This window comes from Pseudopodoces humilis, chromosome 14, assembly GCF_049639895.1.
Source record: "Pseudopodoces humilis isolate 2021_Gansu_Grassland_sample_001 chromosome 14, ASM4963989v1, whole genome shotgun sequence".
Taxonomy (NCBI): domain Eukaryota; kingdom Metazoa; phylum Chordata; class Aves; order Passeriformes; family Paridae; genus Pseudopodoces; species Pseudopodoces humilis.
In genome coordinates, this window is record NC_142213.1 from 4492377 (window position 1) to 4505897 (window position 13521).

The 13521-nt window shown below is 40.4% G+C and overlaps 1 protein-coding gene across 2 annotated transcripts in view; it reads right to left on the reverse strand.

Annotated features, from left to right (window-relative positions):
- Nucleotides 1-13521, reverse strand: part of CMIP (c-Maf inducing protein) — a 129408-nt gene that overhangs the window by 52768 nt on the left and 63119 nt on the right. For both annotated transcript variants that reach the window (XM_005528180.3, XM_088062278.1), the window contains exon 2: nt 6581-6706. In XM_005528180.3, the coding sequence (XP_005528237.1) occupies nt 6581-6706 (126 nt within the window). The remainder of the gene's footprint in view (nt 1-6580; nt 6707-13521) is intronic.

Sequence of the window (13521 nt, forward strand, 5' to 3'; positions counted from 1 at the left end):
GAAAAGAAACAAAGAATGCTGCAAGACAAATCCAAAACTGGCAAAGGAAAGACTTGTACAACTCTATGGCAGCAATATACAGAAAGCATATTAAAAGTAAAATTAGCAAAGTGACTGCATTCCAAGTGTGGGACCAAGCACTGTCTACACAGATTTATCGTAGGGAAGAGATCAAGCAAACTGGCACCTGGGTCTAGGTTAGAAATCTGAACCACTATAAACACAGAGAGCTCAGGTTGTTACTCAAGACCACTTCCCAGGAAAATCAAGGCAAAGTCAACAGAAAATGGAAGAACAAACCTTTAGAGGAACCCCACACTTCTACTAGTGATCAGGACTCAGTGGTAAGAGAAGCTTGGATGGCCAATGGCCACTCACCAGCACTCTTTACACCACATTCAGCACAGACTGAGTGCTTTACCCCAACCACCCTTATCCTGACACCAGCACTGCCCACTCTCCCAGGCTGCAGGGACTAATCTCCCAGTGTACCCTTCCTGCCACCTGACCCCAGCAAAACCACAGCACCATGCAGGAAACGCTGCATCTTTTGCAAAGGAAAACAAAGATCTCACTCTTGCACAGCATCCCTTGGTCCTCCTTCCTCTTTTTCAGGCTTACACTGAGAAGGCACTACAAGCTTTTCTTTCTTACCAAAGGAACAGTGAGTTCATAGCATGCCAGGATGAAGAAAGAGCCACCAAGCTCTTGTGGGTGCTCAGCTGCCCAGCCAGCTCTGCAGGCACTGACTTACTCGAGCATTCGGTTATTGTGAGCAACATTTCTGAAGTTTAAGCAACGAGCACCCAAGTGTAAAGCAGTGGAGGGAACCATAATTCATTTATGGGGCTGCACATAGACGTTTACAATTTTATCTGGTGTGCACTGACAGGACCCAGGCTTTCTGCACTGAAGTCATCACTTCCTGGGAACTGACACATACAGTTTTTTACTGCAGCTAAGGGCATAGTTTACTCTACTTCTTCAGCTCTAGAGTACAATAAAAAGGAGAAAATGAGACAGAAAAGACTTTAAACCAGGCTTTCCTTAGGCATTCTGACCAAACAAGGAAAGCTTTTCTTACTTTCAGCCTTGCCCTCGCAGTGAGTCTGGTTCTATCCCGCTCTTTTGATGCTACCTTTCCAACTAAAAAAAAACATCTGCTAGAAATGTTTTGCCTGCTGTTGTCACAAATAGTAATGAGACAGGACTGAAATATAATGAAGATTTTACAGTTCTTCATTGTACTTCAATACAATTTTACATACAGAGGTATGCAAAATAATACTTTAGGCCCCAATTCTGCGTAATTTGGTTCTCAAATGCAGCAGCTTTAATGGGGTAGTGGGTGACATGGTTCAGCTGAGCTTCCTGCACAATCAAGACCTCACATTGTTTTTGTATAACCACAATATAGTAGAAAAATACTTTAGAAAACAGGAAAATGTGGGAGTAAAACTCTTAAAAGTCACAAGAAGATTAAACTACTTGTAGCTTATTTATTATTCCAATGAGGAAGAAGAATATCTAAGAACATCTAATGTTGACAGTATTTTTTTTAAGATTAACTGATCCTGGAACTGTGTTCTGAAGGATTTTATATTCCCATTTTTGGGGTGTCAAGGTTCAGTCAGAGAGGAAAAGCCACCTGGGATCAGCTGTAGTATAAACTTTACTCATAGGATTAAACTCTCCTTCTTTAAAAAGACAGCTCACAGAAGAAAAACTCTGCAAGAGATTAAATGCCTGCATATGCAAAACTTTGGTCAATGTGAGTAAATTTATACCTCTGCTGAAAAAAGAAGTATTTGCTCTGCACCCCAACTACTTCATTTCTTAGTCCATTAATGAGTAGGAATACAAGTTTATCATTAAAAAGCAGTGAACATTTTAAAGGCAAGTTTTTCTTTTTGCTCACAAATATAGGAAACTGAACACTTGCTTCATGCCAGTGTTAACAGCCCCTGCAATAATTTGTACCCAGGCAAAGAGGAGACTAAATAGGAACCTGCGTGGCACTGAGGAACAGAACACCTGAAACTCTGCAAGAAACAGAGCACTCTAAAAATTATGGTGAAGACCTCTGCCATTCCTTTAACAGTAAATTAACCACAACATCCCTTGCTACTGGCATGTGTGTTATTCAGAAGAATACAAGAACAGACTTGTCTGTGTAGCAAACTCTTCCCAAGTTATCCCTTGCAACAGTGTCCTTCACACATATGCTTCTAGGGGATTTTGCCATCTGAAAAGATGTGGCAATAAATGGGATTTGATGACCCAGATTTTGGCTTTGACTCTTCATGAGTTTATTCTGTGATTCTCTCTCTCCCTCACTTACTTTCTGGTCAGAAGGATGGAGGTTTTGTTATGCTTTTTTTCCAGCAGATATTCATTACTAGGACTCATAAAACAGCACATCTGCCCCCATTTATTATCAGTCATGGGAACAGCAGAGTGTCCCAAGGCTGCAGGAAGCCAAGCCCCATGGCACGCACACAGCTGCACAAAACCTTCACAGTGCTGATGCAGATCCCAGTGTTGCACCTCTGACTTAGGCAGACCTGCAAGGGAAACCTGCCACTCTCCTGGCTGAACCCAGGATTTGATGGGAATTGTTAGAAATGCCCTTTTCCTCCTTAAAATATTCCCTGCCTCTGCTGGGTTGTGATCCTTGAATGACCTCTCCATACTGGCAGCATTGGCTGGGCTGGCACTTAAAACAAAAGGCAGGTTCTCCAAGGAGACTAAAATAAAGGATTACTGCAAACCCAATGGAAACACTTACCGTGGGGACTCCCTGGCACAAACAGCGTGGTCAAGCACCGAGTGAACATGTGACTGTTGTGCTTGTCAAGCCTTCCTGCTCTGTTTGTTTTTCCTTCTGACTACACTCGATTGCCAAGAAATGAATAAAACAACACATTTTTTATGGGGATTGAAGTGGTGGCTTTAAGGCTAAAAGAAAGGACACCACAGGAAAGCAAGGCAGTACTGTCATGACTGAAATACCAAAGCCTTTTTCCTGGGACTCTTCCTACATTTGGTGTTTAGAAGATCATGAAATTATACTGTAAGGTTTTTTTCAATCTATTTCAAAAGGTTCTTCCAGTTATTTCACTATCAAGGGTAGCATCCTCTTCACAATCATCCACACACCACCATAATCATACCTTGTGCTTTACAAAGGGAAAGCAGAAGAGCAGAAGCCTAGCCCAGCTCAAGGATTCCTGCTATTCCTGGTACTAAAGAGCTCACACTTCATCAAAAGATAAATTTAGCTCCTATTTCCCAGCCTGAAGAGTTTGTGGCCTATGAGCCAGCTTCAGCAACACCTTCTTTCACACCTGCTATCCCAACCGGAGGGAAGAAAAAATATCTGAGATTTTGATTGCTGCTCATGGAAAGGACCAGGGGCCACATCATCATTTGGCAGGGGGAAAGAAAACACAAGCCCTCAGCGTATCTAGAAAACTGACAGTCCATGATCCCCAGAAAACTGATTGTCCTTGACTCCCACAGGGGACAATAGGAATCCCCAAATGCCAGGCAGTGAAATGCTCAGATAGCTGTGCTTATTCAACAAACACTGAAGTGGGAAGAACTCCACACATGAAAATGTCTTTTAAATGTGAACCCGGCCCGGATTAAGCTGCCTGAGAACCAAGTCTTCCTCTGAAACTCAGGTAGACACGTCCTGTTATCATGATCTGATTTCCTAAGAGGAGCTGCATCACCTCCGGTGCTGCCTGACAGATTTCATGTGTTAAAATAGGTTGGGATGGGTCAGTGTTGCCATGGGAGGGCTTTGGGATGATGTAAGGAAAGGTAATGGCACTCTTCCCTCTCTGACTCATTACTGTGCACTAATAAGCCAGAAATAGACCCTGGTGACAGCAGACAGAGGGGATGAAAACTTGAACATGGACAGGGGCTCTCCTGTGGCATCTCACACGGAATATTTTAGGTTAGAAAATACCTCTAAGATCAAATCCAACATCTAACCCAGCACTGCCAAGCTCACCACTAAGCCATGTCCCCAGGCACCACATCTACATCTTTTAAACACTTCAGGGATGGTGACTCAATCACTTCCCTGGGAAGCCTAAGCCCTGAGAACATTTCTGGGGAAGAATTTTTCATAATAGCCAATCTAAACCTTCACAGCCTTTCCCTAACCCACTAAGCAGGTCACCTTGTCATAGGAGGTCAGGTTGGTCAAGCAGGATCAGCCCTTCATAAATCCATGGTGCCTTAAGTGAAGCAGAAATTGGAATTTTAAATTTTTCTCAAAAATGAAAAACTGGGAAAGCCTGTGATTCAAAGTACTAAACTGTTTTTTTTTTATATCAAATGATGTCAATAATACTCCATGGTATTTAATAATTTACAATGCAGCATGTGCAAAAACATAGATCAAAATATAAAATTTCTATTCATAAGAAATATGAAATAAATTTGGGGTAGTCAAAACAGTTCACTAAGAATTTTTTACATATATATATACACACACATATATATAGTTCTTTTTTTTTACATTTTATTTAAATGCTTTGGAAAACAATAAAATTTCAGGTTTCAGCAAAAGTGCACTTTAGAAGAAACATGTTTTGGACTAGTTTGACTTGTTCCTCTATCATACACTTCCTGATAGTAGAGCTGGACATGACATCAGAGCATGCTGCTGCTCAGATTAGCAGGGCAGAATGATTTCATAAAAAAAACGGAAGTCACAATTTTCCAGAGATGTACTGAAGTCTCTTGGATATCTGGAAATAACTGAACTATGCAAGGGCTACTTTCCCAGCTCCTCACTTAAAGTATCTTTTGGATACCTCTACTCTTTGTTACATATACTAGAGAATTTCTGCTAGACTCAACTACCCCATAAATCTAGCTTTTTCAACTTGATTTCTTCAGCAGACTAAACATAACTTTGAGAACTGTTTTGGATTTGTGAATACACATTACAACTGTATAAGGGAAATCTAATTTTATACTCCCTCCAATCAACCACATCTGATGAATCAAGATACTACCAAGGACCAAGTCATATTAAAAACATTTTTTATAGTTTGTATTTTGAATTATGTTGAAATTCCCGTAGTTATAATGTAATCTGATCCGGAGCGCTGAGCCAGGCAGCAATAAACAGGAGTCCAGCTCACTCCACTTCTTTATGAGTTCCTGTGAGGTTACATAAAGACACCAATCTTTCTGAAGAAAATACCAAAGTATCCATGCTAAGATGTTGCTGTTTTACAAACATAACTATTTATTCATTTGGTTTGTTGTTATTTTCTTTTTCCTTTTTTTTTTTTTTTAAAGAGACAAATGTCAGGCTGCTCCAGATTACAGCCTGCCTACCCTCCCAATTTCCTTTCCACTCAGCAGGAAGCTGTGGGTGCAAACTTTATCTTGTACCCCATTAAGCAGACCCAAAAAGGCAGCTGCCATAAACTACAGAATAAAAGCTTGGAAACAGAATTTGGAAAGGCAGGTGTAACTACTCCATCTGTTGAAATTGATACAAACATAAATGCTAGCACCACTAGGGAAATTTATGGAAAAAGCAGAATCACAATTATCATGAGAAAATCATCCAACTTGAGAAACTGAGACCATTTTCTGTCTAATTAATTCCATTAATGCATTATGCAAGGAAGATTTCAATATTTCAATAATGAGGATCCTAATCTAGCTATTGGGAAATGATGGCTTATCTTCCTACCTTCCACTTACAGTCCTACCTGGATGAAATACATATACAACATAGTCATGGCTGTGTAATCAACTGAAAAAGTAAAATTCCAAAGGGTAACAAATAAACTACCTCCCAAAGAATGTTGAAAAACATGAGAGAGAACCATGCAAGAGTTAAGTTGAAGCCAGTTTGGTATTTTTAAGTTATGACCTTTCAAAGTTCTTTGAGGGCCATGCAGCTTTTCCTACTTACTCCAGAGTATTTCCAAAGCTCAGTGCTATGGAGTGCTTTTCTGTCATTAAAACTTGCAGTGACCTAACGGGGCCTATAAAGCCTCACAAGTGGATGAAGAAATCTGGAATAATGTAAACACAGTATCTTCTGTTTGAAAACAACACTTCAGAGAATCAGCATATATAGACATCCATACAAATATACTGAAATATTTCATTGAAGATTTATTATCTTTTAAAAATAGGCATCTGCCAGTTCCAGTGCAAGTTCTGGGTTTCCTATATGAATTCAAGGATGAAACTTTTAACTTTGTTTCATGCAGGAATAGGACTACATGTAAAAATACAATCATTCCAGGCCTGTATCAATGTGCCTTTACACAGTCTACTACTTTGCTGCACAAATGCAGCAAGAAGATTTAATCACTGTGGCCCAAAATTTCCATTCTGACTGTTAAACACCACAGTTTCAGAGCTATCACCCTGAGCAAATTTTCTGGTGGTTAGATAATTTGACAGCACCAAGTTCTCTGCCTTTTCTGAGTCAATCTAATTAAGACTTCATGCACAGGAAACAGAAATAAGTAATGAAGGATATTCACAGTAAGAGGGAAAGAAAGTTGCACTTTTATGTTTACTGTACCTGAAGTAGGACAGTACCCCCCGGGATTGTGAGCTGTAAACAGTACTTAGGGGCATTCTCCCAGGAGAGCAGTTGAACATCTTCAATAGCACTGTAGGAAATAGAGTTTTCCATGTACCCAGTTGGCTGCAAGAAAACAAAGGAGAAAGGAAAAAAAATGTTTACTTAGCCATCATAAGTTTCACAATTGCAAAGTAAGAACAACACTATGAAAATATTCTCGGTGTTGAAAATATCTGCGAAATCTAATTGAAAAGCAAAATTCCTACCCAGGTAATTCAAGAGAGCCCCCTTCCTTCAACTCATTCAAGTGTTAAGATCACTCACATAAAAACCAAACCAAACCAAACCAAGGTGCCTGAAATAAACAAATGTCAAACTGCCCTGGACCCAAAACTCAATGGAACCTAATTCCAGGTTGAGTTGAGCTATGAAGAGGTCTGTCCATGCTCTCAATGGATAGAGCAGCATCTCAATCACAGACAGATCAGCACTGTCCTATAGCAAGGTTGCTTTATTCCACACATCCTTGCTGCTCTCCCCAGCCGCAATTTTGATCAACCACATCATCAAGAGCCAGACTCCTTCAATTGACAGTTGTTCTTGGGGCTCCAAAGATACAGCCCTCAAGTTTTAGACTCAACCAAGAGCAAAGCAACCAATGTACTCATCCTGGCCTACAAGTAAGTTTCCTGCAGAGACTGCTGATGTCCGGTTTAAAATTAAAGCCACAATTAAAACATAAATAAGTAACTGCACTTTGCAATTAAATGTACAATACAAACTGATAGTTGCAGGAAAAAAATCTTAAACATGAAACTCCTTATTAGTATCCCTGTAATTCTTAGGTACTACGGAAGTACAATTATCTCTGAGATAAGCCAAAATATAAATGTATCTATGCAAGCACACATGAAATTATGTCTTAAACTCAGTAAATACACAGTGCTATACCTGTGCATCTATTGAGTATGCGTACATACACTATACTTTATGCAAGTAATTTTTAAAATAATTGAATATTTAACAGAAGTCCTCCAAAGACATCACTTACTTTGTTGTGCTACAGCATAAGTGAACAGATCAGTATTGCTGTGGCACAGAAACTATTTTCATACAAAAATAATTAATCCCATCTCCTGGATAAACCACAGACTTGACCATGTCTTTCAAGAGAACAGAGCTCATTACATTTATGAATTATTTTCTCACTATTACTGATTTACATATAACTTCAACTTCTCAAACTCACTCCCACTGTGCCCAATACAGAAGTTATTTTTAACTGACAGTCTTGAAATATCGAAGGCAAGGGAGAAACCACATCTATTTCAGGGTCAAACAGGGCCAACTCCTAAAATCATAACACAGGATTCCTGGGGGCGAGTGTGAAATAAGCAAATTGCATTGGGAACCTCTCTACTTCTAATTGGTACAACTTTCTTCCATAAGTTAAGTAGGTGGTGCATCTGGAAACCATACTTTGCAGTTATACACTTCATACATGCTCCTAAGCCCATAAACGTCATCCACCAAAAATGCAGCGACAGCCCTGTCACCCACCTTTGGTGCTACAAGAATTCAGCTGTCTTTTCAGCAAGAAAAATCCCGTGAGCCACAAAACTCAACCTCAATATCTTTTTCCCTAACAGTTGTTGCTGCAGCGCTCATTTTGCACCAGTCCTGGGTGAAAACAATTTTCACTGTCTCTTTAACAAAACCCTTGTTATGCAGGAAGTATGATAAACTTCTGCTTATTCATTTACCCACAATATTGTTCTACACTAGTGACTGGAATCCCAGTGGCTTAATGCTGATACTATACGTCATGCGCTGCCTACTGGAGAGTAATTATCTCGTTCTCACAGGAAGCCAAAGGGCCAAGATCCTTTGGTAATCAGCATTACAACACTCAGGGAAAAATATCAAAACAGCCAACATAAAATCTAGTATGCTCAGGGGGCAAAGTTATCAAAAACATACTCTGAAAGACTGGAGAAGGGAGAAATCCTGAACCAGTTAATGCAAATATAAAATGAAATTAATCAAAGTAATTTAAATTTCTCTTTTGAGAAGGTGCTGACTGCCCTTAATACCCTCCATTAACTTCAAAGAGGATTCAAGGAATTCTCACAGAATCTGTTCCCAAGAGAAGCTTCTCCTATACCTTAAATCATCCATTTAAACAGCATTAAAGACAACTGAGCCAGTTCAACCACAGCTCTGTAGCCGTACACAAGTGATTTCATCCCAGGCATAAAATTCTTCTCACAGGACAGTCCCTTTCCTTAAGGTGAATGGAGGAGCAGAGTTCTGCAGTTTGCCAAGGATGGGAAGGCTACCTAAACCATAAGATGGAATTATGCAGACAGTCAATCACTCTAAATAAAAGCCAATGAGGTACTTTATGTAGCATTCATATGATCCCATGTCCACACCTTCCATCTAGCTATACTACAGACATACAGTTGTTGGCCATCTTACTCAGAAAATGAGCAGCGTAAACATACTTCAATCCCTGTAAGCATCATCACATGCATTGCTTCTGCTTTCACTAAAGACACCGTGTTCTAAGAAGTGAAATATTTTCAGTTCTGGAAACCAGTTCCAGGCAGCTTCACCTCTGTTTCACAACTGAGAGATTCTAAAGCACGGTGATTTATCGCTCTATAGCAATCCTTTAAACTGTGCTGTCCAACACTGAGGACCATGCTCCCACATCAGCAGAAATGCCCTGAAGAATCACCAAAGCAGAGCTGTCATCAGACCTGAGCTCAGAGAGTTGTGGTGCTCCTCACACAGACCATGGCACTCACAAGGGGAAGGTCAGCCCCACACAAAGACGTCCTCTCCCTAACCTCTCCATGCACACAGATGTAAGGACAGAGGCCATGTTCCTCAGCACTGTTTTCTCAAGACCAAGCACAGTTCAGCCATTTATCAGGAAACAGCCTAAGGTAAAACCACAGCCTGAGTCACTGGTTTCTCTTAAAACACAGGTTATTTTGACATTCAGGTATGTGAACGTCAATCACAGTGAATCATTGTGGTTGATAAATAAGCGCTGCACGTTCTCATGTTGCACTGGTCTTGCTTGCACCCACCCCCAGAAGCTGTATCCTCACCCTCAGGTCTCTCCATGGGAAAGTCAAATTAGAACAACATGCAAGGCCAGAAACATGGATTCAGAGGTCTGAAAATACCTCAAATGAGACAGATCCTCAGTGGGTCACCATGAAGCATCTGGCATCAATACTAGTCTTAAGCAGCATTCCCATTTCCATCCACCCACTTTGTCTCTGCCCACAAAAATATTTGTCTGGCTTTGGTGTCCGGCAGATCAGGGAATCCATCCAGCTTTTGCCAGATTACTTTTGAGCTCCTTCAGCCCCATTTCTGACACGAAACAGAAAATAGTACGTTAACAACATAGGGGCAGCATGTGATTCAGAAGGGGGAGCTGAGGACACAAATACTTCAGTTTAATTATTGGTATCAGACAGTCTAAAGCCACAGCATCTTGAGCAGCAAGATGTCAAGTTCAGTTGAAAATGCCTTTATTTAAGAAAATCGTAACTCTTATTTTTATAGTTGTCATTTTTGAAAGGAGATTTATATTTCCTGGCAAAGTCTGATATCTATGAAATGAAGCAAGATAATGGACTTTTCTACCTCACTCTACAAAATTAATCCTGACTTAAGACTGTCTGGCCAGAGAATCTACATATGTCAGCTTACAGATTTACAGTTACAGCTTGAACTTCTGGCTGTTTGCTGTTGAACATGTTCTGAAAAATGTAAGAGATTCATAAAGGAAAATGCAATTTATTACCACAAACAAAAACCCCACAAGGAAACATTTTCCTCTTCCCATTGGCCCCTTAGTCCCCTAACAAAACACGCAACTTCTCTGCTGGGAAATCAGGTATGTTTTAACCTCAGTGAGAACTTGGTCTTTTTTTCAGTTCCATAAAGATTTATTAATCATACAGCTCTGAAACATTGCACCAGAATAGGCACATACCTAAACCTACTACAAATCAAATCTTAGGGGAATCCAGTGCTCTCAAAACTGGAAGAATACGTAGGCTCCTGAGTAAGCCTGGTTTTCTCTTGTGTTTCTGGGAAAAGTCGGCAACAAGCAGCAAACTACTCAATAATGCAAAGATCTGCCCACTTGTTTCCAGAGGAAATCCTAAAAGGGAAAGAATAATCATGACGTCCATTGTTAATATGAGGCTTGTATGCACTTACTCATATAATAATGCACTAAATCTTCAGCTGCATATTTTCCAAAGAAAGTATCTAGAAAATATGAATTCTACAAATAGAGATGGTTATTTGCATTAAAACATAATTAGACTGACAACTCTCACCAACACAACAACGGAGAATGATTTTCCCAATTAAATACTCCAGATTGTGGGGAGTGGGATGGAAATGGGGCTATTGCAGACCCTTTCTCTTCTGCTGTCAGGTGTTTATTTCTCTCTTGGCTGCTCTTAAGAATGAGCCATGCTCCTGCTGTAGCCCAGGACGCAGAGCATGCGGTATCACATATAAGTTTTCCATAACCAAATAACATCCTGCTAAATAACACATAGGAAGAGCTGATTGTTCTCAAAACTTTCATGGGGGTGGAGACGATTCAGTTGATACTGAAGGGTAATGGACTCCAAAACTGCTGAAAACAATGGCTGATTTGAAATAAATCTCTGTTAAAAGACATCCATGGCTCCAGAGAATGTCCTTGCAAATACAGATATTTCAGATAAGGGCAATTAACATCTTTTCTCATTAACTACAGAGCCTATTAGAAGACATTTATCAAGTTCAGCAATTAGTAGTACTATGCCACAATATGCAGTACAGTACAATTTGTCTTTTTCTTGACATGGAAGAATTTACTACCACACTCACCTGTCATAATGACTTGAGAGAGTCAATGTTAATCTCACAGAGATTAACCTGGTAAAAAAGACAAAAAGAGTAACAGCAAGGAGACACCCAACTCTGCCCCAAAACTACACTAAAGTATTTCTGAGCTTTCTTAGACCAACATTCTCATCTAATCCATCAGACTTCCCAGCCTCCCAACTTGCCCATCATCACCATTCCAGGTACTCCAGTTAAGTAGGTGGTTTTATGTGTTGGACCACAAGAAAAGATTCCACCTGCTCTGTGTAGTGAAATGGGTGCTCAACCCAAGGACCCACGGGGTGTCCCTATGGGGCAAATCTAAACTGTTTCTGCTTGGAGCTGCATTGTTCCTAAATATCTCCAAGTTGGGTATTGATGCTTGGCGAGGCTTTGGTTGGCTGGGTTTGAAAATTTTTGGTAGATGGAAACAAATTTGTACACTGTGACCCAAATCTTCAGTGAGGTTCCATGTCAGTCAAAGTCCTGGGTGTATTAATTCAGTAGTGATGAGAGGAAAAAGAGGGAGGGGGTTTTCCAGCACAATTCTCTGTGTGTGGGTGACTGTGTGTGTAAACATCCATGCATGTCTGCGTGTGTATAAATGTACACACACACCTGTCTTTCTTTATAGCTGCACAGAGATAAAAGATAGCAGAAATATATCCCATATTCTCTACACAAAAATACAGCAGCAACTGTCATATGTTCAGTGCAAAGTAGATCAGGTTCAGTGACAAGATTTAATTGAGGAAGACCACATTCTCCACAGAGCTGGTCATCCAAAATAAATCAGTGGAACTTCACTGACTTATACCAGCTGGGAATCTTAACTCAGAAATCCAACAGAAGTTCAACCAAATCTAGCTCAGCAGCAAAAATGTGCATAAATCTCTTTCTTTCCTCTAAATATTTAAGACAACCAAGACTGGAGGCTGTTGAATTAATTAACCTTACAAAACTGATAAAAATATAAGAGCTGCCAGTAAGAAATAGCTTACCCCACACCATGCAGAAAAAAAAAAACTTCCAATCTGCAGTGGGGCTGAAATATCAGTTCTGCAGAGCTTTAGCAAAGGGACAGGCCAAAACTGTCCATCAAAGAACTGACAAGAAAAAACTGGTATCAACATTAGGACATACAAGCTTAAAATATGTAAAACCTGTGCGGCAGACACCAGCAGTGGGAAGAACTTCAAATTAATTCAGATCTGAAGCAAGTTAAAAGCACAGAAGTTCATTATTAAGAGAAAGGAAAAATCAGGTCATGTAATGGAATATGTACCATGACAGGAGAGTCAAATAAGCAGGAAAAATGTATTATTTAGCTGAAATTCATATGGATTCTTTTTTTTTTTAAAAAAACAAGGGCATTCTTCTATTTTACTGTCAAACTCAGGTGAAGGAGCACTTCTGCAGGTTCACTTATTTCAATTTCTGGGAGTAGAATAAGACTTGAAGACTTTCCAAAGAGGCCCATTATCAAGATGTTCTTGTGTAAGCAGCCTGTAAGAATTCAACCATTTCTCTCTGGCCAGCTTAACACGGCAAGGGGAATTCCTCCTGAGACTTCCAGTAGGGCCGAATGTTAAATTGGTTGCCATGCTGGTGTCCAAAAAGCTCTAAGGTCAAGCCTATCTAAGAAATGTTGTCTCCTGCTGTCAGACCTTTGCTAACAGGAACGAGGACATGCTGCCAGGTGCACCTGCCCCACTGCAGAGCTGGAGCTGACCACAGCTTGCCGCTGAGATAGTGGCCAAATCTGCCAGATCATTGCCAAGGGGCAGGAATTGGTCCCAGGCCAGAAATCAGGAGTGGAAAGGGAGGAGTTGTGTTTGACACAGTGTGCCAGACACAGTGAGACCTTCACAGACACTGGTCTGACTGCCTGGCCAGGTGGAGCACCTCTGCTTGGAGCAGCAACTCTCCAAGTGTGCACTGAAGGCTTCAACACCTCCTAAGTCATGTAAAGAACTCAAAGAGCAGAATTACTATTCCCCACTTTCCAGCTGAGAGGAAAATCT